This window comes from Syngnathoides biaculeatus, chromosome 11 (genome assembly GCF_019802595.1).
Source record: "Syngnathoides biaculeatus isolate LvHL_M chromosome 11, ASM1980259v1, whole genome shotgun sequence".
Taxonomy (NCBI): Eukaryota; Metazoa; Chordata; class Actinopteri; order Syngnathiformes; family Syngnathidae; genus Syngnathoides; species Syngnathoides biaculeatus.
This window is the reverse complement of record NC_084650.1, coordinates 18,955,305-18,982,263: the sequence shown is the minus strand read 5'-3', so window position 1 is coordinate 18,982,263 and position 26,959 is coordinate 18,955,305. Positions and strand designations below refer to the sequence as shown.

Here is a 26,959-nt window from a genome sequence, read left to right as displayed (position 1 = left end):
TGTTTACTGATACTTTACAGATTCTGTTCCTTTGGACCACCATGTTTAAAATAAGGATTTGCTGTCTATGTACGTTGATTGCTGCCTTCACCCTCCAACATTCAATAAGAGGACTGCAAGTGCCAAATGAGATCAATTCAAATTTATTTGCACAGCACTTTAAAAAACAAATGCAGCTGAAACAAAGCGCTGTACATGAATAAAATCGAACGTGAAACCATTAAACATAAAACTCGGGCAGAGTCCTCAGGAGCCAGAGGTTCACCCCAAGCTGAGAAACTCGATATACAAAGCAGACGTCAATGGGATGTAGGAAGGAAATGCCAGGGCCCGACAAAGGGAGGAATAAATCCAGGTCGGGTCTGGGGAAGCTGCCACGCCTCTGGGGAACACGTCATTGCTTAGTTTGTCCGTTTTATTTGCATGTGGCCTCGCGATCCTTGTAATGATCAACGGAAAGAACGCGTTCAGTCTGCAGTGCTTCTCGATCAGTGCTAGAAAGATGACTTTGGAAATGTAGTTACAAGTACAACGTACCCTGTTGACAAGGAAAGCTTGCACAGAAAAAAACTTTGTATTATAACCATGCAACCAATATCACGACACAAAAGCAATACTAAATGGCTAAAAATTGAGGAATGGAAAGATAAACGTTGGTCTGTTGCAGACAGCACCGCTTTGGTCTGTGCTACAAAAATTTTTAAAAATCAAGTTTGAAGGGATGGAATTGAAAGTGTTAATTTAAGAGAAATTAATATTACTGAGTTAAAGATATCTCGGCGGCACAGTGGCTCAGCTTGGAAAGCGTTTGCTTCACAGTTCTGACGTCCCGGATTCAATCCTGGACCCGCCTGTGTGTATGTTTTCCCTGTGCCTGCATGGGTTTTCTCCGGGCACTCCGCTTTCCTCCCACATCCCCAAAACACGCTACATTAATTTAAGACTCGAAATTGCCCCTAGGTGTGATTATGAGTGCGACTGTTTGTCTCGATGTGACCTGCGATTGGCTGGCAACCACTTCAGGGTGTACCTCGCCTCCTGCCCGTCGACAGTTGGGATAGGCTCCAGTACTCCTCACGACCATTGTGAGGATAAGCAGCAAAGAAAATGGATGGATGGATGGTTGGATAAAGATATCACTGCTCTTATCATTGTGGGAAGCTCGTAACCCCTTTTTTTTTATAGACATTTCCCGAGTGCTTGGTAATTTTGATATACATGAATTGTATTTTCCAATCCTGCATTACTTTGTATTTAAAAGTTGGGACAGGAGGCCCAAAAACGTGTAACATTTGTCACCTTGCATTTAAAGGATCCAGATGGAAGGACACGAAGAATAAAAAGGAGTTTTGTAATTGGTAATACAGCCCGACTCCTTGAGATTGGCTTCAAGTCTGTTTGTAGGTCATTCAGAAGCTCCAAAATCATAATGCTGACAGAAAATAATTTGCCATCATATTTGTAGCAATGTAAAAAAATCTTACATGCATGTGGAAAAAACTGTTCACGCTGTAGTTTGGTTTATAGAGAAAGATTCAACTGGTTGCATTCAGATCATCTTTGCTGGTGAGTCATTTTATTGCGTTAAGCACATATTTTTGCGCCCTTAGCTAGAATAATCAAAATATACAAAGAAGAGATTTACATTCAGCCCTCTGAGATTTATCACCATTACCTTTGAAGTGGTTTTGGAAAATGACTGTATCATAATGTTAGTGTTGACTGGTTGGCCTATCGCCGTCTTAAATAGGTTATTGGATTTTGGAATATGTTTCACTCCTGTTGCATCATAAAACATTTTTTCTTGTTACAAAGCATTGTGTTTAGCCATGCACATGTCGTACCTTCATAATCCCTTGAGAACGTCATAATCAGCTCAGGAATGGGGGTTTGTGTGCGTTCGTGTGTGTTTGTGTGTGTGTCTGTAGTTATATTGTGTTGAAATGATGTCAGTAAAAAAATGCAACAAAGAAAGGTTAGAATTGGCGGATGCTGTTAAAAATATGTAATTTTTTTTTACAAAAAGCTGCAAACAAAATGTTATGTTGTTGTTGGTACAGTAAGTAAAAGTGGTTACACATGACTATAACCAGAATATTTCACAATATTGCATTATTTAGTCCTATTTTATTCAGTTTAGTTACATGCAAGAATCCATTTGCAGTATTAGCCTTAATTGGGTTAATGTTATAATGTTGTTGTCCAAATGAGAAGGTCCATCTCCAAAATCTTTACATGTAATCAAATAGAACAATAAAAATGTATTACGCTATATCTAAATATTTGCGTGCAATCGTAATTGTTTCAGGTGAATTTTGCCAGAAATAAATCTTTGTGTGCTCTAATGCCTTCTTGATTTTGGTGTGAGTTGAACCGGTTTTCTTTATCTGGTCCACAGGTGAGGTGCCAAGTGGTCTCTCAAACCAATCTGCAATATGTTCGATTTGGCTTTTGTTGAAACATTTCTTATGACGGGTGAACCTCAAAGACACGCAGAATGCTCACTTTGGCTGTTCGCCTGATTAGTGGTACTACTTTGTTTCTTTGAGCACAAACAACACGCAGTGTGACATGCGGTATGCAGTATGTAACGCTGACCAGATGAACCCATAGTTTTATGTCTCTCGTTGTCATAAAAAGAAAATGGCACAAGACATTATTTGGATTTAAAGAACAGGCCAGAATGTGTTATTTAACCTCTATCCAAATGTAAAACTGCTAACACACTCACTAATATAGATAGATAGATAGATAGATAGATAGATAGATAGATAGATAGATAGATAGATAGATAGATAGATAGATAGATAGATAGATAGATAGATAGATAGATAGATAGATAGATAGATAGATAGATAGATAGATAGATAGATAGATAGATAGATAGATAGATGGAAATCATTCCATACAAACATATGATTACCACTTACATCATTGTGCTATGTTCATAGATGATGAACAGGGTGACATTGTAGCACTCATCGTGTACATCAAAGAGTTAGAACGGTTTTTAAAGTGTCTGTGAGGGTTTTAAAGTGATTTGTAAGAGGGACAGGAGCGTAACTGGATTAAATATGCGACCAGAAGCACATCAGTAACCACCTCAATTAACTAAAATAGTATTGTGAAGTAGTACACGAGAGAGAGAGTAGCCATTATCTGGTTGAGTGCAGCCAGTTTGTGAATGAGTTTGGCTTCATTACACTCCAGCAAGGTTTGGCCCCGCTGTAAAGACAACAGAGAAGCTGGTTGGAGGCCAGTGGCTCAAAGGACTGTGTCTGTTTGCCACCACTATGGACCCGTGACAAAGTTTACCTTCTCCTCCAGCCAGCGAAGTTATACCAAACTTTGGGTGACACACATAAGAGTAAAACCAATACCGAAGTTCACTCTCGTTATTGTACCGTGTGGTGTTATGAGATGAAACACAAAACAATTCCTAAACATCTCAACCTCAATTGGGGAATTATATGTATGTACAGCATGTCATGCTTTAATGAATGCTTGTTGGTACAATGGAACACCAATCGATAAATTTGTTGAAGGCTTCACGCTAGGATTTTGGCAAATAAGGTCCAGAAAGAAGCATTAGATGCCACAAGGCTTGCTTTAACTCGGAAATCACATCAGTTTGTAGTTTGGGTTAAAAATACAGAGAGTCCTCTGTTTAAGACGGTCTCGACCTGAGACGTTTCGGCTTTACAACGCCCGTCCCCCATCCGGCATTTTGTCTGGCTAATACTTGTCTGTGTTTGTGCGCCCGGAGGATCTTCATATTTTTCGCCCTCCTTTTTAGACATTATCACCCCAAAGAAGAAAGCTGTGTCTTTCAACAATGCTTCTGCAGCCAAAAGAAAATCCATTCGTTAAAACGAACCTCAAGATCATAAAAAGACGCCAACACCACCAAGGCTTCAGTCGGTCGACCGTGGTGACAATTATTAAAGACAAAGCCCATATTTTAATGCATGTGAATGGTTACGTTCCAATGTCAGATACAATGATCGCAAAACAAGGTTCTTTGATACTTGCCGAGATGGAGAGGATTGAGGACCAGGTTCCTTCGCGATAGCTAAGCACAGCCTCCCCTTCTTCTCCATCCACCTCTCAGCAGTAATGCTAAGTACATCTTCTTGTTTATTTCAATGTATTTGTTTTTATACACAGTATTCTGACGTGAATTCTGACTTTAATGGTGGAATCCGGCTTAAGTCGAAATTCGAGTTAAGTCGTTACTGTAGGAACGTATTTCAGTCGTAGACCGAGGACTCCCTGTACTGTGTATCTTTTATCCTGGAACCTTTTTGACATACTTTGTATATTTGTATGTGGTATATGTTTAAGAAGTCTGTTGTTGGCACTTATGTGGATCCAATTTGGTCAGTTTCAGTGGAAATTCAGGTAGTGCCAATGGTTTCCTGTAAATTACAAAGGCTGGAATGTAAATTAATTCTTCCTTATACTCATATTAGCACAGGGAATAAACAGTTGATTTAGTGAACCTAAAAGCAAATAAATATTTGTTTCTGAAGCAAAAACAGTATACTATTGTTTGTTTGTCAATTGGAATTGTTAGAATATTTTTGGGGGGAGGGGGCTATTTAAATACAGTAATTAAGATTGCAGATGCATGGTAATGCGGATCATGCAAAGTCCCAATAAAAAGGCACTTTTAATACAAAAGCAACCCTGCTTACGATATCACTAAAACCACAATAGTATAACATTATATAATAAAAGACATCTATGCAAATTATAAAGACGATCTCTTTTATTACAGCTCATTACGTTACATTACATTACAATGAATATTTAATGTAAGTTTCAAGAAGCTATTTGTTCTCTTCTAATGAACTTCATCACTCTCTCAGAGAAGGAGAATACAAAGTCCGAATCTTAAATTGTGTCATTCAGTTTCGAGCAGCAGTGGGACTAAACCCTGAAGGTGAGACTAAGTTTGGACTTGATCTATTGGGGAAAAAAAAAAAGATCCAGCAGAGAGCCTGTTGGGAATCGGGAATGCTCCCCGGGGAGCTGTCACGTCATCCCTTTAATACCATCATTCCAAACCCCCCCCAAAAATGGAGGAAGCTCACAGCTTGAAAACGGGACAAGATGCAAAAGAGCATTTACATTCCACTCATATATGCGAGTGTGTGGAAATTCCCACAACAGAGTGTGGTCCTCAGGGTAGTGGTTGACAAAAAAGTAGATAAAAAGAAAACAAATTGCATTTTGTGGTCGTTAACAGGCCTTCCGCGTCTCCCCCCCGACACTGCCCCCTCGGAAGAAACCCGAAGCGATATGAGAAGCAGGAAAGTGTGTGGAATCTCCAATTGTATGAGCTCCTCAAAGCACAGGAGTAAGTCTTCAAATGGAATTTCAATTTGACATGGGAAGTCCCGTTAAACGCACGCTGACGCTGATAAGCAAGTCAGTGATCGGCTGGCGTCCAGTGCAGTTGAAAATGGAACAAGAATGGCAGAAGTAAAAAGTCGACAGCATCCTATGACTTCACAGGTCGCTTACATGGATGCTGCAGTTTTATGTATGTGGTCTGGAAATATTTGGAAAGAATTATATATGATTTTTTTTTTCTTGTTTATTTTGTTTTTTTTGGGGGGGGCGGCACATGAAAGTATTCAACCCAGTATTACGATCTGATCTTAACGTATCTTTAACGTACAAGTGTGCTGGTCTCCCAAGCTTATTTGCTCTCTCTGTGTTTACTGGACAAGATTAAGAATCTTGTACTTTGTAATTTCCATCCGTCCATTTTCTTTGCTGCTTATCCTCACATGGGTCGCGGGGCATGCTGGAGCCGATCCCAGCTGTCAACAGGCAGCAGACGGGTTACACCCCGATCTGGTTGCCAGCCAATCGCAGGGCACATGGAGACAGACAACAGTTGTACTCTCAATCACACCTACGGGCAATTTAGAGTCTCCGAGTAATGTTGCATCTTTTTGGGTTGTGGGAGGAAACAGGCGTGCCCGAAGGAAACACGGGGAGAACATGCAAATTCCACACAAGCGGGGCTGGGATTAAACCCGGGTCCTCAGAAATGTGAGGCCAATGCTTTCCAGCTGTGCCATCGTGCCGCCACTTTGTAATTTGTTCCATGAATTTATGCAGTGATTGGGACGGTGATCACCTAGGGACAATTTAAACCTGTGTGTCACCTGAATAGGTTTCGCAAATCAGGGCAAATTTATCTATATTGCGCATTTCATAAACAACGTAACTTGACGTGCTTTACATGATTCAAAATTTGTTTGAAAAAATGGTCAAAATATATTTAAAAACAAAATACAGAAAAATAATTGTCAACAAAATTCCATGATGATTCATTTGATTGTTTTCTATTATTTGAGCAGGTTTACCATGTAGCTCTCAAACAGAAGAAGCCCCAGGATAGAGCCTTGGTGTATTACAGATGTCATTTTCTTCTGTTCAGTTTTAAAGTCGTCTTTGATCCAAAATAATTTATTTACGTCTTACGTATGAATTTAGACTAACGTCCCCTTTGTTCAGACCAGCAAAATACGACAAGGCAGTTGTATTACGTTTCTGGCAATTTAATCTCACACACATCAACACAACACAACCACAATAAAATAGCTAACACAAAATGGCCGTTCAAGAACAGAGTAGTTGAGCCACAATGGCAATGTTGAATGAGTGTTCCCAAACAAGCAAATGTTCATCCCATCGTGTATTCCAAGTTATCGAAAGTTCCTGCTGGTCTAAAAACGAAAGGCGGGAGGCATCCGTGTAGTTAGTGTTCCAAGCAGCGTAGTTTCCCAGAGCAGCGGTGAGGTCATAACGAGAAGCGTTGTTATCCGTCTTTCTCGTCCTTATATAGGTAATCCTTGAAACATTTCAGACTTCCACGTCACAAAGGACACAAAGAGTTGGCGTCACACGGAGCCAAGAGCATTAGAGGAAACTACGTCACATCATAAGGACTTAAAAGTATGAAAGGAAACAATGTCACAAAGGTAGACAAAGAAGAAAGAATAAAAACACACATACACATAACACATTAATGACGTCAATGGGAGTGCGAAAAGTTGTGCCTAACCCTAAAAAAAACGCATAAGGAAACAAGTTATTTAAAAAAAAGATGTCTAATCATTATCATCCTTATATGTACAATACATATGTATTACTTTAAAATGAAAAAGAATACCCTTTATGATAGTAGTACTGCTTGTGTGGTAAGCCAGATTTTTCAAAAATATTATCTCTTCTTGAGTTAACGCAACAATGCTTGAAATTTCACATGCCACTCCTTATACTGGCGTGAGCACTCTTGCAAATGTACGTGCGTGGCCCATCTGTTGTACGATAAGAGAGAAACCAGTCTTGAACCTTCAGCTGCAGCACTGGAAGTCCCTTTTTTTTCCCCTCTTTGACACTTCGTAAACATTGACAGCTGGGAGGCCAGATAGTGGAATAGATTGACGGACAGATGGAGAATTTATCCGTCACTCAAGTGTGGAAATGGAAAATGAAGAGAAATGCACAGGAAACACACTCGTGAGACCGTAGCAAATATGAGGAGACTCAGCATTTGACGAGCAATTTGAAATTATTTTTGTCCACGACAGAAAACGACGGTGTGCACGTGTAGTTAGAGACTAATTAGTTGGTTTCTATCACTCTCACCTTACCGCTGCTGGCCCCATTGACAGTACAGACGCTTTAGGCGACCGCACATCCGTTGAGATTAAGTTAATTATCTTTCTCGTATCTGCTATTATCTTAAGGCTCCTACTCTCCTCCCTCCTGACTTTTACAGAATCACAATGAGCGGTCGGGAAAACCGTCAGGATGTTTGAAGTGTCAAGTGACGCCTCACCTTTTTCCCAACTCTTCTGTTTGACAAGCGCAATGAACAATAAACTCACAAAATTAGCATTGACACATGGCAAATCTCACGGGCTTTTCAATCGATCCCGACAATCAAATGAGTTTTGGCCCATGCATGCTCTCGATACAGGGAGTCCTCGGGTTATGACAGTCTCGAGCTTTCAACTTTACAACGCCCGTCCCCCGTCCACCATTTTGTCAGGCTAATGCTTGTCCATGTTTGTACGCCGGGAGTATCTTCACATTTTTTGCCCTCCTTTTTAGACATTATTGGTCCAAAGAAGAAAGCTGTGTCTTTTAGCAATGCTTCTGCAGAAATCAGAAAATCAGCAGAAAAGAAAATCCATTACCATGGAACTGAAGCTCAAGATCATAAAAGCATTGGCAAAAGGAGAGACACCAACGCCACCAAGGTTTCACTGGGTCGATCGTGGTGCCAATCATTAAAGACAAAGCCTGTATTTTAGAGCATGTGAAGGGTTCTGTTCCTATGTTGGATACATTCATCCATCCATTATCTATCACTTTTCCGGGTCGGATCGCGGGGGAAGTAGCTTCAGCAGGGATACCCAGACTTCCCTTTCCCCAGCCATTTCTTCCAGCTCTTCCAGAGGGATCCCGAGGTGTTCTCAAGCCAGCCGAGAGACACAGTCTCTCCAGCGTGTTCTGGGTCATCCTCGGGGTCTCTTTCCGGTAAGACATGCCCGGAACACCTCACCAGGGAGGGAACCGAATCAGATGCCCCAGCCACCTTTCGCAGAGCTTCACCTTTCGACTTAGTTCCCTCTTCAACACAAGGGACCGATACAAAGTCCACATCACTGCAGATGTTGCACCGATCTGTCTGTTGATCTCCCGCTCCATTCTTCCCTCACTCGTGAACAAGACCACAAGATACTTGAACACCTCCACTTGGGGAAGGATACAAGGATGGAAAAACAAGGTTCTTTGATACTTGTCGAGATGGCAGATTGAGGACAAGGTTCATTTTGCAATAGCTAAGCACAGCCTCCCCTTCTTCTTCTTCTCCATCCACCTCTCAGCAGTAATGCTCAGTACATCAACTTGTTTATTTCAATGTATTTGTTTTTTATACAAGAAATTTTGATGTAAATTCTGACTTTAATGATGGAATCTGACTTAAGTCGAAATTCGAGATAAGTCGCTACTGTAGGAATGGATCTCAGTCGTAGGCCGAGGACTCCCTGTACTTCATGATTTACCTCCTTCATGTTGTTTACAGCTAGCGCTCTGTTTTTTGTTGTCTTCTTTTTTCACTCCTCTCTAGAAAACTTTATCTGTTCAAGTGACCGACTTTGATTCTCAATAAATATGCATTAAAAAATTAAGAAACCACAGCAGCAGCTTTAACAGTCCACTGTGACACAGTAAAACTGTTCTGGCACCAAAGAAGCACAGATCCTCCTTTCTGCTTTACCTAGGAGTGGAACGGGATTTTTTAAAAAATCAATCAAGCAAGCAAATTAAATTAATAAATGTTTTGGAGTTTTTTTACAGTGCAGACGTTAGCTTGTCTGATCCAAGTCCTCCATTGATTTCACCTTGAATGAAATAGTGAGGTTCGTTTCCTCAGAGAATTATTATTACTTAAAAATTGTTTTGAGACACATTTACACATATTAAATCCTTCAAAAAAGATCGGGAAATAAATTTATAGAAGCACCAAAGAGCAAGAGAGAATTAGGAGAATACCAATATGAACAAACAACCTGTCTACACATCCCTGGATAGTCTTTGAGTAAGTCTCGTTACAAACACAAAAAGTAAAAGTAAAGTTGTTGAAAAACACTTTGGGGTTTCAGTGTGAAACGTTATTATCGGATTGTCATGTTATTACCAGACCGTTGCACCTCCACCTCGATTTAAAACAACATGAATGTGTGTATGCTTTGGGATAATCGGGTGGGAAGCAGTGACCTTCAAATGGACTTGGGCAACTTTTTTGAAAAGAGTACTGCCTATATGATGAAGATAATGAAAAAGGCCTGTGACTTTGTACATAGAATAAGTGTGAGTGTTTGTGTGTGTGTGTGTGTGTGTATAAGAGAGAGAGAGAGAGAGAGAGAGAGAGAGAATGTTACTGTATCTGCTGAGAAGTGATAAGACTTTAAAAATGAGCTTGTTCGTTTTGTCATTAGTCAATGCACTGCCGCTGTCTCAACCATATTCAGTTTTCATTTACACACTCAAAGACAATAACAGAGAGACGAGGGGTGGGGGGTAATAGGGACACTGCTAATGGTTGGATAGTGTTGAGGCGGTGATAAAGTCTTTCACGTTGACACACAAAAGCACACCTTATAGTGAGGTCATAATCATTAAGTTTAATGGGAACACCTACATTCGAGAGTGACCTTGCTCACACATCATCATCATCATCATCATCCATCTTCAGGGTGCGATTCTTTTTTTTCCTTCCAAAATTAGATATGGGCAATTTTCAATAGAGGACTCCCTTAAAAATAAAATAAAAATAATGAATACATATAATATATATATATATATATATATATATATATGTGTGTGTGTGTGTGTGTGTGTGTGTGGTGTGTGTGTGTATTAATATGGATAGGTGGTCTATAAACCAGATGGGTGGATGGATGTAAATGCGTTTGAATTTGGTCTTATAAATAGCTAAGCCCAGAACGTGGCGTAATACGTGAAACATGCACTGTTGCAAGCATGCACAAAATAATACAAAATCCATATAGTTCTGCCATAAAGAAGAAGGTAAGCACATCCGCCGTATTACACCCCTGCGAAATTGCAGATGACAGTAACCAATACAGAAACACGCAGTCGCAATTTCTGATTGATGGCTTCTGTCCTGGAGCCAAGAATCAACCTCGCTGTGATGCATGATGGGTAATTGTTCAAACTGTAGCATTTACATGGGGTAAAAAAATGGCTTTGGTTTCAATTCAATTTCATCCTTTTTATGGTCACTGTTAAATTTGTTTGTCATCCTGAAATATGTGTTTGATATCGACACACATATCCACATTGTGCAGCACACCACACATCGTTTACCGCGTGCTCTGTGCTTTATAACGTGTCTGTTTTCTCGCTAAATGCATTCATTTTGCCTGACTACTTTCATTGAATCTCCTTGTCCATAATTTATTGGCATTTCCTCATTTTTTTTTATTTATCTGGCTCAATTTCCATCTAATTTCCCTCCTTTTCTCTGCCGTTCAACGTGTAACCCAGACGGAGATCAGCGGGTTCGCCGCCAAATTGATCCGCCGTTGTCGGACTCTCAAGATCAAATTATCCTGAGAGAATCATCAGCAGCCACCTTGCATTGGCTATTTTGCACTGATGCGCATTTCATTCTGGTCAAATTTGACTCTAAATTAGGAGATCCATTTTAGGGTTCTGTCACCAAAACATTCTTTCATGATGCCGTAGGGCCATTAGACAATTTTGACACAACAACTGGAGCAATATTTGTGGAAGAAATTGAAATAAAACACATTTAGGTGGCTAGTAGCTACACAAAGGATGCTAACAATCATTAGAGCAACGCAAATAGAGATTACTCCTCACCCTGTACTTTGGTAGGCATTGTGCAGCATATAAACATCCAGTACCTCCTACATCCATCCATCCATTTTCTTAGCCGCTTATCCTCACAAGGGTCCCCGGAGTGCTGGAGCCTATCCAAGCTGTCAACCCGCAGGATGCAGGGTACATCGAGACAAACAGCCGCACTCACAATCACACCTAGGGGCAATTTAGTGTGTCCAATTAATGTTGCATGTTTCTGGGATGTGGGAGGAAACCCACGCAGGCACGGGGGAGAACATGCAAATTCCACACAGGCGGGGCCGGGATCGAACCCGGGGACGTCAGAACTGTGAGGCCAACTCTTTCCAGCTGATCCACTGTTCCGCCCCTCCTACATCTCTTTTTCTAAATGTTCTTGACTTATTATTGCCGCGCTCAGAAATTTTAAACCAACTCTAACACCCCTCGCATTTTTGATCATACACCATTCATCATGGGACGAACACTTGTCGACCCCCCAGCAAGGTATCATACGGTTTTCATTCACGCTGTCCACTCGTATCATGTTCTTTTCTTTTCGGGCAGCTTTATTCCCTCCCCTCACAACGTTTTCATTTGCATTGGGCGCCTTTGATCCACCGTGTGTGTGTGTGTGTGTGTGTGTGTGTGTGTGTGTGTGTGTGTGTGTGTGTGTGTGTGTGTGTGTGTGTGTGTGTGTGTGTGTGTGTGTGTGTGTGTGTGTGTGTGTGTGTGTGAGAGTGAGTGAGTGAGTGAGTGAGTGAGTGAGTGAGTGAGTGAGTGAGTGAGTGACAAAGGACAGTGAAGGTCTCCTTAATCAGGTTCTCCTGCAGTGTGGTCCTTGGTTGAAGTGGATGCGTGTCTGAGATCATCCATAATAAATACAGTACACAAATGCCCGCGCGTGTGATAATAGAGATGGACCGGCGTTAACTCCAGTTTTTCCTGACATCAGCATTTGTGCCACGGTCACATTAAAACCTCCAATGCACATTTTGCTTTACACAATTTGATACACATTCAGCTCCCTCCAAATAGGTCCCCCAAGAGTGGCTGTTGCATCAAAACTATGCAAATGTATATTTCACAAAACACCGGATCCTCAGAATAACATTACCTTTGAAGATGGATTTGCATAATTGCTGCCGTGATTCAGCCCTCTGTTTATCAGAGACTTTTTAGCGGTTTTGAATGACTCATCAGTCAGATACTCTTGGCACATGTTCTGATGACATCAGAGATTTCAGGAATCTAGGAAGCTTGGTAATGATTTTTTAAAAGAACTCCATTCATTGGCGACATTATATTAGGGTCAGAGGGACATGCACCACCAAAGCTGTTTTTTTTTTTTTTTTTTAATATATCCTTTCCACTTTGTATTCAATGCAAAATAGTCCAGTAATTTCTGGCCTCCAGTGCGCACCTGCTTATAAGCCTCACCCAGTACATTTGTAAAGGAAATACCATTTGGTACATACATAAGCCACACCTGGGTAAAAGCCCCAAGTGCCCACATTGAAACACGAGATATTTACAAAGACAGCCCACAGAAACAGTTTTCTAAGTTTTAATACCTTAGCTTAACTTAACATAGCAACAACATGGTAGCACGAACAGGGCTGGTAAAAATAAAAACAACATACCAGTAAAAATAACAAAAAGAAAAATCAGCCGCGTTAGCTCAACATTAACATACCCAAATCACTGAGACATGGCAATAACATAGCAGAAACACACTAACGCTAGTGTGGCGCTAAGAGGGCCAGTTAAAATAAAAAAAACATACCGGTAAAAATCACGGAGACACGGCAGTGACACAGCAGCAACACGCTAGCACAGGGCTAATGCTAGCGCAGCATTAACAGGGCCGGTTAAAAAAAAAAACATACCGGTAAAAGTCACTTCCTCAGCACATATATTCCACCGGTGTCTTGCGGCCGTTAGAAAAAATTAGCCGCATCACCGCATAACCTGCAGGATTGAAAGAGTTTGAAAAAAGTCACGTTTTATAGGACCGGAAATTACGGGAATTAAAATGGAAATGTTTAGATTGGATTTTGGTGCATTATTTTTTGGGTGTATCTGCCTGCCTTCCGGTGGTAAATTACTTTTGATTGCAGTGCGATTTGAATCCTGACCCTTTGGTTCTAAACCAATGCCACATTAGATTATTCTAAATGAGATACTATCATTTTGCCTTTGTGAAACCTACTTTATTTTTGTTTATGACAAAAAAAGCTGATTTCAAAAAGGGCAAATATATATTTCCCAACACTGTACATGACATGTAAAGTCCTAACCTACTGCAGACTTTATGGCAACACAGAAGCAAATATCCACAGGGAAATAAGACATGGGGCCATAATGAGGCTGGTTGGAGAAAACGACATGACACAGAACCGGAAAACACAAAATATAATACAGTATTAAGACTAAGATTGCCAAATTTTGCAGATAAATATTACGTTTTAGGGCGGCATGGATCAGCTGGTAAAAGCGTTGGCCTCACAGTTCTTAGGTCCCGTGTTCAATCCCAGACCCGCCTGTGTGGAGTTTGCATGTTCTCCCCGTGCCTGCGTGGGTTTTCTGCGGGCACTCCGGTTTCCTCCCACATTCCAAAAACATGCAACATTAATTGGACACTCTAAATTGCCCGTAGGTGTGATTGTGAGTGTGACTGTTGTCTGTCTCCATGTGCCCTGCGATTGGCTGGCAACCAGTTCAGGGTGTACCCTGCCTCCTGCCCGTTGACAGCTGGGATAGGCTCCAGCACTCCCCGCGACCCTCGTGAGGATAAGCAGTGAAGAAAATGGATGAATGGATGGATATTACATTTTATAAGTTTTCCTTAGTTAAATATTACATTTCTCTTTTTACTAGATTTTTTTTTTAGATGTTTTTTGTATTCGCAGGCCAACGTATTTTTGGATTCACGTTAGATGCCAATTCAAACTGACGTGAGCGGAACGAAGCTGGGGATCGGTCCATAGTGTGCCCCCTCCCCATTAACCCACCCCTCCCATACTCAGACCCGTGACCCTAATGAAGATACATGCTACAAAAAAATGGATGCATGAGCACAATAAGTATATTTCGATATTCACAGTCCAATTGTTCTTTGACAGTCCAATTGTTCTTTTTCATCCACAAAGAAAAAGATTGTGAAAGGAAGACTCAAAACTATTTTTCAATGCAGCGGTTTATCTCGACCGGATGGAAATGTTTTGGGGGCGTTTGCTTAAAGTAAGACAATGACAGTGTCACGTCCCATCGGAACGAGAGTAGGACCCAAATGCAGGACTCGGACGATGCCAGGTAGTTCAAGGAGAAACGTTTATTATATGCCGAGGTCGGGGAACAAGCAGGCAGTCCGGTGCAGCAGCGGTAGTTGGGACGTCGGGCGAAGAGAGCAGGTGAGCGGGCAGCCAGGAGTCGGTACACAGGAGAACAATCAAAGCGGGCAGAAGTATCAAAGGAGTCAGGCTTACAAGGGTGGTCGGAGAACGGGCGAAGGTCGGTACACACAGGTTCGATCAGGGATACCGGAGCCCACGAACGGCACATGAAGATCAACAAACTGGCCCCGACCAGTTGTCATCGGGGTCATATAAATCCACAACAAAATCAGGCTGCATGAGGCGGAGGTGTGCACCTCCCAATCAGCGCACCCGCGCGGGCACCCGCACAGCTCGTGCTGGAGTGGCAGGATCATGACAGACAGCAGATTCATTTTCAAAGAATTCAAGTGCAATATAACAAGTGTCACAAGAGATGTTATATTTAGTTCCAGTTAATATCGAGCAGCAGAAGGTCAGAAAGAAGCGTTAATTTCATTTGCAATGGAAAACATTATATTCCATCGAGTATGAGTAAGTAACGTCATGCTGAGAAGCCGGGCCCAGAATTGTGAATATTGTTTCAAATTTAATTAACGTCCTCTGTCCCGTTTCTTTTTAAAAGAAGGTTTCCACCCTGAGAGTTGAAAATTAAAAACTAGATTGTTTGTTTTCGTCGACTGGGAGCATCTGGTGTCCTCTTCAGTCATGTAAAAGTAACTTTTACTGCTCTGGGTCTCCCAGACATTTGGATGCGTTCATATCTGAGGACACATATTTTTGCACAGTGTGTGAAGTTTTAAAAAGGAAAAAAAAAATCCAATTTTTTATATTGCATTGACTGCTGCAGAAGCAGTGAAAGCAGACGCTGGTGATTATTGCTCTGTCTGACCTTCTGTGCCGGACTGTTCTGCACCGCCTGCGTGTAAAAGGTCAAACTTGATTTGGCAAGCTAAGTCCATATGAAGTAGAAATCCTTTGAGGATTTTCCAACCTGGTCTTCGTAATTAACTGGGGGTGGTCAATAGATACAATTAGGGAGTAGATTACTTGACGGGCCGCAGTTATCAAGGATAATAAATGCAACATTTGTCACGTCAAGTGTTTTTTTTTTTCAAACATGGAGTTAATGTGTTCTTCAGAGAAATAGTATAAGTACAAAATCATGCGGATATGTAAGCATAAGTATAGCATTTTTACATCGAAGAAAATGAGTATTTGAACACCCTACTGTATTGCAAGTTCTCCCACTTAGAAATCATAGAAGGGTCCTAAATTTTCATCGTAGGTGCATGTCCACTGTGAGAGAGATCATCTAAAAAGAAAAATCCAGAAATCACAATGTATGATTTTTTTTAATGATTTATGTGTGTGATACAGCTGCAAATAAGTATTTGAACACCTGAGAAAACCAATGTTAATATCTGGTACAGTCGCCTTTGTTTGCAATTCCAGAAGTCAAACGTTTCCTTCAGTTCTTCACCAGGTTTGCACACACTGCAGGAACGATTTTGGCCTACATCTCTACACAGATCTTCTCTAGATCAGACAGTTTTCTGGCCTGTCACTGAGAAACATGGAGTTTCAGCTCCCGCCAAAGATTTTCTATTGGATTTATACGTCTGGAGACTGGCTAGGCCACGCCAGAACCTTGATATTGTTATTACAGAGCCACTCCTTGGTTTTCCTGGCTGTGTGCTTTGGGTCATTGTCATGTCGAAAGACCCAGCCACGACCCATCTTCAATGCTCTGACTGAGGGAAAGAGATTGTTCCCCAAAATCTCCCAATACATGGCCGTGGTCATCCTCTCCTTAATACAGTGCACTCGTCCCATCCCATGTACAGTATGTTCAATGTAGGGATGGTGTTCTTGGGATGAAAGTCAATATTCATCTTCCTCCAAACACGGTTAGTGGAATTCTGACCAAAAAGTTCCATTTTGGTCTCATCTGACCACAAAACCTCCTTCCATGACTCCTCTGTATCATACAAATGATCATTCGCAAACTTAAGAGGAACAATGGGCCCAATATTTTGAGTTTCACAGAAGTTAAAGCAGTTTCCTATACACTTACTATACATACAGTATAGTAAACCTTATTGTTGCTAAATGTCCCAAAACTGTGGTCAAAGTTCTGCTCGAGTTGGGAGTTGAAACATTCTCCGTTTGGGTCTGCTATCATCTTTGCCCACCACTGAGGCCAACACACCACCAGGTGGTGATCGATAATTAATAACCTCTCCCCTCTTATCACCCGTGTGTCCAAGACATTTGCTCTTTGTTGGGTTTTAAACTGTCTCATGTGTTTGTTTGTTTTTTCTAATTCCTAAATTTCTTGATTGCAGTGAAATTTAATAGGTGCCCTTTTGGCCCCAGCGACACCACTCCCCCACTGAACGACCTAACTCACTAACCTTTTCACGAAAGCTACTTTGAAACAGCCCTCTAATAAGCATTTTTCTCCTAATGTTACTAATTTAACATTCAAATGAAATCACCACATTTTCTTGAGCACAAGCTCAACAAAAATATGGCATTTTAACTTCTGCGGCAGATTTTCCTTTTTTTTTTCCATTTCTGTGGCATGAGAAACACGTACCATATTGTTGGAGAGGTGAAGTGAAAATGCTCCCACAGCGCTCATAGTCTTTATCTGTTTTTCCAGCTCTCCAGACCACACAGCCACCTAAAGTCCTTTTCCCACCGGAGAGACAAGACACAGTGATAGAGATCACACCCGGTAAGTACCAACTCCTATATTACTATGAAATACTGCAGAGTGCACTTCTGCTTCCCTAAAAAAAAAAAAAAAAAAAAAAAAAATCCCATCCAATAAAGTCATACTGTTTTGATTCTGATTTATTTGTATATGATCTGCTTTCTTCTCACGTTCATAACTTCTCTTGAAATGAGTCTTTCTATCAATTCACCATATAATACATGTCTATACATCTCTTGCGTGAACCAATACTTCCCAACAAGTGTACAGTATTAGTAAAAAATGTGTCGAGTGCAGCTAAGGAATGTTGTGACTGCTAACTTGGTGCGACGTTATTGTGCGGATTCATTTAAATGATCAAGAAACATGATACAGTGAAGAAAATAAGTATTTGAACACCCTCCTGTATTGCAAGTTCTCCCACTTAGAAATCATGGAGGGGTCTGAAATTTTCATTGTAGGTACATGTCCCCTGTGAGAGAGATAATCTAAAAAGAAAAATCCAGAAATCACAAGGAATGATTTTTTTGACTATTTATTTGTGTGATACAGCTGCAAAAAGGTATTTGAACACCGGTCTATCAGCTAGAATTCTGACCTTCAAAGACCTGTTAGTCCGCCTTTAAAAGTTCACCTCCACTCCATGTTTTATCCTGAATCAGATGCACCTGTGTGAGGTCGTTCGCTGCATAAAGACACCTGTCCACCCCATACAATCAGTAAGACTCGAACTTGTAACATGGCCAAAGAGCTGTCCAAAGACACCAGAGACAAAATTGTACAACCCCACACGCCTGGAAAGGGCTATGGAGAAATTGCAAAGCAGCTTGGTGGAAAAAAGGTCCACTGTTGGAGCAATCATTAGAAAAGGGAAGAAGACATGACAGTCAATCTAGATCGGAGTAGAGCCCCATGCAAGATATCACCTCAAAATTGAACTTTTTGGTCATAATTCCACTAACTGTGCTTGGAGGAAGACAAGTGATGAGTTCCATCCCAAGAACACCACCCAACTGTGAAGCATGCGGGGTGGTAGCATCATGCTTTGGGGGTGTTTTTCTGCACATGGGACAGGACGACTCCACTGTATTAAGAAGATTACCGTAGCCATGTATTGTGAGATGTTGGGGAACAACCTTTCCCTCAGTCACAGCATTGAAGATGGGTCGTGGTTGGGTCTTTCAACATGACAATGACCCGAAGCACATGACGGGAAAAACCAAGGAGTTGCTCTGTAAGAAGCATATCAAGGTTCTGGCGTGGCCTAGCCAGTCTCCAGACCTAAACGCAATCGAAAATCTTTGGAGGGAGCTGAAACTCCGTGTTTCTCAGCGACAGCCCAGAAACCTGTCTGATCTAGAGAAGATCTGTGTGGAGGAGTGGGCCAAAATCCCTCCTGCAGTGTGTGCAAACCTAGTGAACAATGACAGGAAATGTTTGACCTCTGTAATTGCAAACAAAGGCTACTGGACTAAATGTTAACATTGGTTTCTCAGGTGTTCAAATACTTATTTGCAGCTATATCACACAAACGGTTAAAAAAATCATACATTGTGTTTTCTACATTTTCTTTTTACATGATCTCTCTCACAGTGTACATGCACCTACGTTGAAAATTTCAGACCTCTCCATGACTTTTACGTGGGAGAACTTGCAATATAACAGGGGGTTCAAATACTTATTTTCTTCACTGTATATTTAGCTCTTTTTTTTGGTAAATATTACACAAAGTAACACGATTTTGAAAAGAAATGTTTGGTAGGTAATTATAGTGACAGAAACAGACAAGCGTCTCATTATGTCTTTCAGATTTGCTCTTGTACTCATTTGCATGGCATGTTCTGCTGTGCAGCGGCCTCGGTGACAACGTTAGTTTGCGTGTTTCCATTAATTCCAAATTAATGTTGTAGCAAATGCGCCCCGAGGCCCATGTGCGCTGATTCCAGATGGGACACCTTTTAATGGGAACCGCGCAACCTACACCGATATTGTAAACACACATGTAAGCTGTACGCGCATACTTGAAGACGCGCGCTCACGCACATTTTAAATTAGCATCTTAGTTGAACTCGGAGATTTACATCAAGCACAGTTACCTTGTTCATTTTGTTCATTCCCCGTCTGTTATTAAAATGTTCACTTATTTGTTCCCTCGTGTTTTTTAATTACTCCCGTTTCCTCCTCATTTTTCTCATCCTCCTATTTGCCCCACCTTTTCCTGCTGCCGGTCACTCCGTAATACTGCTGGTAATCAACACAATTCCTTTGACTCATTATTATCTCACTAATGTGGGCTAGAGGGAGATGAAATGCATAATTAAAGATTGATTTGAGATATAAGCACACTCAATTTTCAATGGAAAAAAAAAAAGATCTCTGAATAATGAAGGTAGCTGGAACAGTTTGATGGGCATCCAGTAGTAAAGCACTTTGGTTGACCCGAGTTGCAAGACTTACTGAATTCAGCTGAAATTCTGGTGGGGTTTTTTTTTTGTTGTTGTTGTTTTTAATTACCCTGCATTAAGTGGATTAATATTTCTTTTACCCAACAGTTTTGACAGTTTTAAAGGACAGAGTTCCAGCAACATGAATCTGTTACCAAAGAATTTAAATCAATATGCTTTTAAAAACTAGACATGGAGTTCTTAGCTTTTCAAAATATACCCTATCAAGTATCTGTTTGACTCCCCTTGGTCATTTATAAAACCAAGTACCGTAATTTCCGGCCTACAGAGCGCACCTGGTTATAAGCCTCACCCAGTTCATAAGTAAAGGTAATACCATTTGGTATATACATAAGCCGCACCTGTGTTTAAGCCGGAAGTGCCCACATTGAAACCCACATTGAAACACAAGATATTTACAAAGAAAGACGGTACACAAAGAGTTTTCAGTTTTAATACTTTAGCTTATCTTAACATAGCAACAACACAGTAGCACGAACAGAGCCGGTCAAAAAAAACCATACCGAAATCGCTGAGACACGGCAGTAACACAGTAGCAACACGCTAGTGCAGTGCTAATGCTAGTGTGGTGGTAACAGGGCTGGTAAAAATATATATATATACTGGTAAAAATCACTGAGACACAGCAGTAACACAACAGCAACGCGCTAGCACAGCGCTAACAAGGCTGGTTAAAAAAAAAAAAAACATACGGGTAAAAGTCATTTCCTCAGCACATATATTCCACTGGTCTCACTCTTACCTTTTCCGCTTGAGTGCTCCCTTGCGGCCGTTAGAAAAATGGACAAATTAGCCGCATCACCACATAAGCCGCAGAGTTCAAAGCGTGTGAAAAAAGTTGCGGCTTATAGGCCGGGAATTACGATAATCACATTTGGGACATTATACAAAATACAGTGCAGAATGTTTTTAAAGTACATTGTTGGGTGGATGAAGGCAGGAGAACAGCTGGGCTGGGACTTGTGGGGTAACTTATGAGGCAATATTATCGAAAGGTTTTGCCCCAAAGATATAGTATACATCACAATACAATGTTTGCGTCGTGAGACACAACAACAAACACAACAGTAGTGTTGTATGTGTCTGAGTTATGGTGTAATGAGTTACGTCAGCAACGACACCTCTTCATCAGCGTGCCATATGTTTGCGCCTTCTCAATAGCTCTTAGAGAGCGTTTTCATTTTATATGAGCATCTTTAACTGATTGTCCCATTGAATAAAAGGTTGGAAGCAAGATAATTGATAAAGAAGTGGCTCACCATTTCAGAAACTTGTAAGTTGCCACCCTTAGCACTTTTTGGTATCTTAGAGTTAACTTTTTTTAAAATTAATATAGCTGTCCAGTGTGTAATTTTGGAACAGAACTTTCTGGATTAGATTTCTGTGCATGGTAAACCTTTTCAATGAAAATTAATCTTGTTTCAACCAAATTCAGAAAATTAGCAACAACAGTTTGTCTAACACATGCTACGTCTAGCGGGTTGGCCAGTTGCTAGCAGGCAAAGTATTTCCTTTCTTTTCTTTTTTTTTTAACATGTGTCAGAAAGGTTGAGAACAGATTATTCTCCCGGCTACAGAATAAGCACTTTATTTTTCCGGGGTCACTTAAGCTTATTTCTCGAGTAATGTCTGTTGCTAGTCCCTCAGGACAAATTCTTCTCCATCCTCACCCTCTGTCATCGTTCCCTGAAGTACATCGAAGAGGAAAATAACACACGCATTCACACACGCGCGGTGTAAAAGGTACCAGTGAGAGTTTGGCAGTGAAAAGCGGGTGAAGATAAGGTGGCATATTTTCTGCCCCCACCCCCCTCCACCCCCCCAATCCCCCACCCCCACTCCTGTCTGTCTCGGTCTTAGCCCCATAGCATTTATCTCAGTGTCGTTCTCCTTCTGTCCCTGCGCGGTGTCGGCTTCTATCTCACTTTATTTCCATCTGTCTCTCTTGCGTCTACCGGCGGCCCTATCGCAAACGTTTCCACTGTCTTCCTTTCACCTCGTTCTATCGCCTCATTCACGTCCCGAAAAAATGGTTAGCCGCCACGTCAGTATTCCCTTTCAAATTGTCAGATAACTTGGAGTGGTGTGCATCAGACCTTTCCAAGTTGGAGTTTGAGAATCTACATTCAAGGTTTGGTTTGGGGCGTAAATGATTTACAAAGTGTCTAGTGATCACAAAATTTTGGCCATTGCTCTTTGTTGGGTTTTAAACTGTCTCAAGAGGTTTTTTTAATTACATTTAATTTTAATTTCATTTATTTTTTTAATTTTGTTTAATTTTTTTAGTGTTTATTTATTTGTATTTTTTTATTCAGCCGTACACTGATTTATAATTTAAAAAATGTCTGTGATGAAATCCATTTAAGTGACGGAAAAAAATGCCAAATAACTACCAAACATAGTGACAATGAAGATATTTAATTTTAAATAAATGAAAATGATGAAATGCCGTGGTTTGCTTCGAACACAAGCCCACTCAAATAGCGCCAAGGAAAAAAACTATACTGATGCTATCACGATCCCCTGTGCCATCACAGACAAGGAAAATTAATTGGGTAACCCTCATCGTCTGTATCATTAGTAGTGCTAAAAACGGACACACGCCTGCGTTATTTCCGACTATCGATACAATTGATTGATTACATGTGAAAACAATTTAAACTCTCTTCATGTTAACTTGCAGAGCACAGATCGATTCAAATAGATCATAGGGATATAAATCGATACATCAATGTACTGTGTATAATGTATAAAGAATTGTTACACCTGTATTTAATATGAATTTATTTTGTACATTTATTTTGCCTCTGAGTATCTAAGAAATGTTTTTTTTTAAAGTGCAAGTTTAAAAATAAAGAGCATTTTTAGAAAAGTGGCATTCTAAACGGCCATTTGAGGTATCCACTCTACATCTTCTGTAAACCTAAAGTGCACAAATGGAAGAAAACACTTAAGAAGGTAAAATACATCACATTTCTCAATCATTTAAACGACATTTTAGTTCTCGTTCGGTAACTAACAAAACATCACTTCATTCCTGGAAGTTAATGGCTCTTGGGAGATTTTTTTCAAATTCTTCTTTTTAGACTTTCCCTTATGGATCACTTGAAAATCATAATCATTCTGAATCACCACCAATAAAGTAATAGTTATTTTCTCCTCAAAGTTATTTTCAGAACCGGTAATTCTTCCGCTTTCATTAGTTCTTGCTGTTTGGCCCTCCGTAATGATCACATCGCCATCAGTGTCCAATTATTTGTCACGCCGTCATCCTCTCATTCACTCTCTTTCACAAAGGGTGATTTTCCCTGCAAGATAACAATCCTATGGAGTCAAAAATTGATTTTTGTTAGGCAGGGCTCCCCTTTAAAAATCAATCGAACCTCGATGTGTGTGTGTGCGCGCGTCTGGAAGAAATAATGAATTGATGTGAGCGAGCGAGGCGGTGCGAGGTTGGATATCTGCCATGCACCGCCCACAACACCGAAAGCAACTGCACAGCCTTGACATATGTTGCAAGTCTACATGTCAGTAGTTATTACATCATAAAACTGTACAGCTCTGCTGTTTGTTTTCCTCCCAGTTCTCCAAATGTCTTGCAAATTCCTGCGATCGGAAAGATTAGAGCACGCAACTTTGGTGGCGTTAATCAGTCTGAGAGTTACAGTCGATAATGGACAGCAGTTGCCCAGCTTTTGGCAATTTTGACTTTCAGGTTGTGGAATTTTTTTGTGCAAACTAGATTGAGACCAATATTGATCTGCTGTATGAATGGCTCATATTTTAGTTTTATTTCAAAATATATTTGGAAGATTCCACAGCTGAGTCCTTCAGGACTTGGTTTTGGAGAGTCGGATGATTTAATGTCGCCTCAAATGAAAAAAAGTTTGTGAGTTAGGCCTATAAGTGCACTCTAGTTTGGTGTTATAAAGTAAGCATCAGACTTTATTTGAAATTGTGTTGTTGTGTCTGGTGAAAGGTGAAAAGTGAATTTGTTGTGAACTTTTAGATTGTCATTTTTTGATATTTATTTTACTTTTGCAATCAAATCCTGGTAGCATTTGATAGACTTAGAGAGAGCAGAATTCGATGGTTTGGACATGTTCAGAGACGAGAGAGTGAGTATATTGATGGAAGGTTGCTGAAGATGGATCTGCCAGGCAAAAAAGCGAGAGGAAAACCAGAGAAAAGGTTGATGGATGTTGTGAGGGAGGACATGAGGACAGTGGGTGTTAGAGAAAGGGATGCACGAGAGAGGCTTAGATGGAAAAAGATGACACACTGTGGCGACCCCTAACGGGACAAGCCGAAAGAAAAAGAAGAATCAAATGCTGGTAGCACATTTAACGTGCTTTTATCACTACGCCAAATCTTTCGGATCTTCCCGTTAACATGAGTTGCAGTATGATGAGTAAATCTCTAATGACTACAAGACTACAGCTAAAAATGTGAAGGTAAATTTTGAAGTAAAAAATATTAGATTAGGTGGGGGGAGAATTTTTACGGTAAAAGCAATGTCTCTCAGTTCTTGCCGTGTTTGACTTTGAAATCAATTTTTTGAGCAGAGGATTTTGGTTGACTGAAGGACGGCACACTGTGTCCGTGTTGATTTTCCACACAGGCTAAAAAAACTTCAGAGTCAAAGTATGCAATGTGAACATAAAACAGAAGCAGTATTTCTCAAGGTAGGTTTTTACTTTTTTAAAGTGCAGTACAAGATGGGTGTTCCTGTGCAGTGGTGTTGAAAATGAGTACAGTAACGAGGAAATGAGAACGGGAAGCCGAAGAGGACAAAGGTCATTTGCTGCTTTAAAAAAAAAAAAAAAAAAGAATAATACATCAGTGGTTGGATTGTACGGAGCCCCTAAAGGGACATTTAGAAAAAAAAATGGTTTGTCATTGTAATGAGTAACTTTCTCATTGTTATGAGTAAAATACTCATGGATAAGTTATTCATTGCAATGAGAGTGTTGAGAAACGGCTACCTATAAGTCGTAGCTTATTTACCTGCCAGCGGTAGCTTTCTGCGTTCAGGTAGTCGTAGCTTATTTACCTGCTAGCAGTAACTTCCTGAATAAGGGATAAGGGTCTTTTATACATGCACACATGAAATGGACTAGTTATTCATTCCAATGAAAAACGTACTCATTAGAATGAGAAAGTTTCTGATTACAATGAGAAAACAGTTCGTTTTTTTTTTTTTTTTTTTTTTTTCTCAAATGTCCCCTTAGGGGCTCCGTTGGATTGTGAGGCAAGTACTGAAGCAGCCAGTTGACGAGCATTTTTTAAAAGAAATTTAGCCATAGTAGTTCATTGCTATCAAAGGATTCTGAGCAATTTTGTCCTTGCCAGACCTAAACTGCGCCAGTAGCCACCGAAGCTTGGACAGAAAGATTTGTGAGATGATAAAAATGCTTTCTTCAAGGTTGGGTCGATACTGCCCAAACAGGTCAAGTTACAAACAACAAACCAGTCATCACATACATTGGAAGCCTATAGTGTTGTTTTATTTTATTGCGTTGGGAATGATTTTTAGAAATATCACCTTACTCTTACTTTTGCAATAAAGACTTGAAAGTTAGAGCAGAGCAAAAAGCTCCGACTGCTCGAGCTGCTCTTAAACTGTCAGTTTCGATTGAACAAAGCCCTTCTGACTGGTCATTTAATTAACCTTGTCAAGCATATCGCCACTAATCTCCTTTCTAATTTCATCTGTTAATTTAAAACACTTCTTAACGAGGCCAGTCCCCTAGCCAATCAAATGTCCAGAATAGGTGTAGAGCAGCATGGAACTTTTTTAATTAGAGCTGCTGGGAAAATGCCAAATATGGGCAAAGAGTAAGATTTGATTGTCTTTCCTGGGAGAGATATTAAAAAATCACCTCAGGTTTTGAAGATTTGTGCTTCCAAAGACTAAAAAGGATGAACGTCTGTGGAAATTGATCAAATCGATGACAGACGCCGCGGGTAATACAGTCAAATCTCCTTTTCCTGCTTTGTGGCAGCTTCATTTCCTGCTCGAAAGAAATGCTTTAATATTTGCAGAAATCATTCTCCATCACATATTTATTAAATCATATCACTCCAACAATACTGTACTGCCAAATATTATTGGATATCTGAACACCTTCCCACACCAAGATAATGGCCTAGAAAGATGATGAATTGTGTTTAAAGTATAATTTCTTTATATTTTGGAAATGGGTGTGGCTTAATCTCAAAATACCCAAAGGTAGTATTTGGTTACTCTTGCCTTCCATGGTCGTTTTCATGTAAAATGTCGGTCGAATTCTGAAATATACAACACCAGGGGCAATCAGTTTTAGACGATTTCCTAGTATTTTGGTAAAGCGTTGGCCTCACAGTTCTGATGTCCCGGGTTCAATCCCGAACCCACCTGTGTGGAGTTTGCATGTTCTCCCCGTGCCCGCGTGGGATTCCTCCGGGCACTCCGGTTTCCTCCCACATCCCAAAAACTTGCAACATTAATTGGACACTCTAAATTGCCCCTAGGTGTGATTGTGAGTGCGACTGTTGTTTGTCTCCATGTGCCCTGCGATTGGGTGGCAACCAGTTCAGGGTGTACCCCGCCTCCTGCCATTGACAGCTGGGATAGGCACCAGCTAATTCAGCCATGAGCAAAGGAAAACCACAATAGTCTTGTAATTATAGTATGAGCAATGGTCACTTTATTAATCATTCTATCGTAACCTGAATGTAAATAATTCAAGTAATTCATAGTTTATACTCCAGAGCCACTCGCCCCGCCACTGAGCAAAACTAGGTAAAAATTTCAGGTAAGAAACAGAACATACTGTGCATAGAAGAAATGTGATTTGGCAAGATGTACAAAAATAGCCCAGTCACTCCATGACATATATGGAGCGACAACTTAAAAAAAAAAACTTGTTCCTAAAAAGTTAAAAAAGGATTACCACTGACAATTCTGAAAGCTGCGGTCGGCAAAAAATGATGTGATTTCGGAAAGGTGTCACTGCCATGTACACAAAAAG

The 26,959-nt window shown here is 40.5% G+C and overlaps 1 protein-coding gene across 8 annotated transcripts in view; it reads left to right on the top strand.

Annotated features, from left to right (window-relative positions):
* il1rapl2 (interleukin 1 receptor accessory protein-like 2) overlaps positions 1–26,959 on the top strand; it is a 338,297-nt gene that overhangs the window by 272,719 nt on the left and 38,619 nt on the right. For all 8 annotated transcript variants that reach the window (XM_061834273.1, XM_061834271.1, XM_061834272.1 and 5 more), the window contains one exon: positions 17,428–17,502. In XM_061834273.1, coding sequence (XP_061690257.1) covers positions 17,428–17,502 — 75 coding nt within the window. The remainder of the gene's footprint in view (positions 1–17,427; positions 17,503–26,959) is intronic.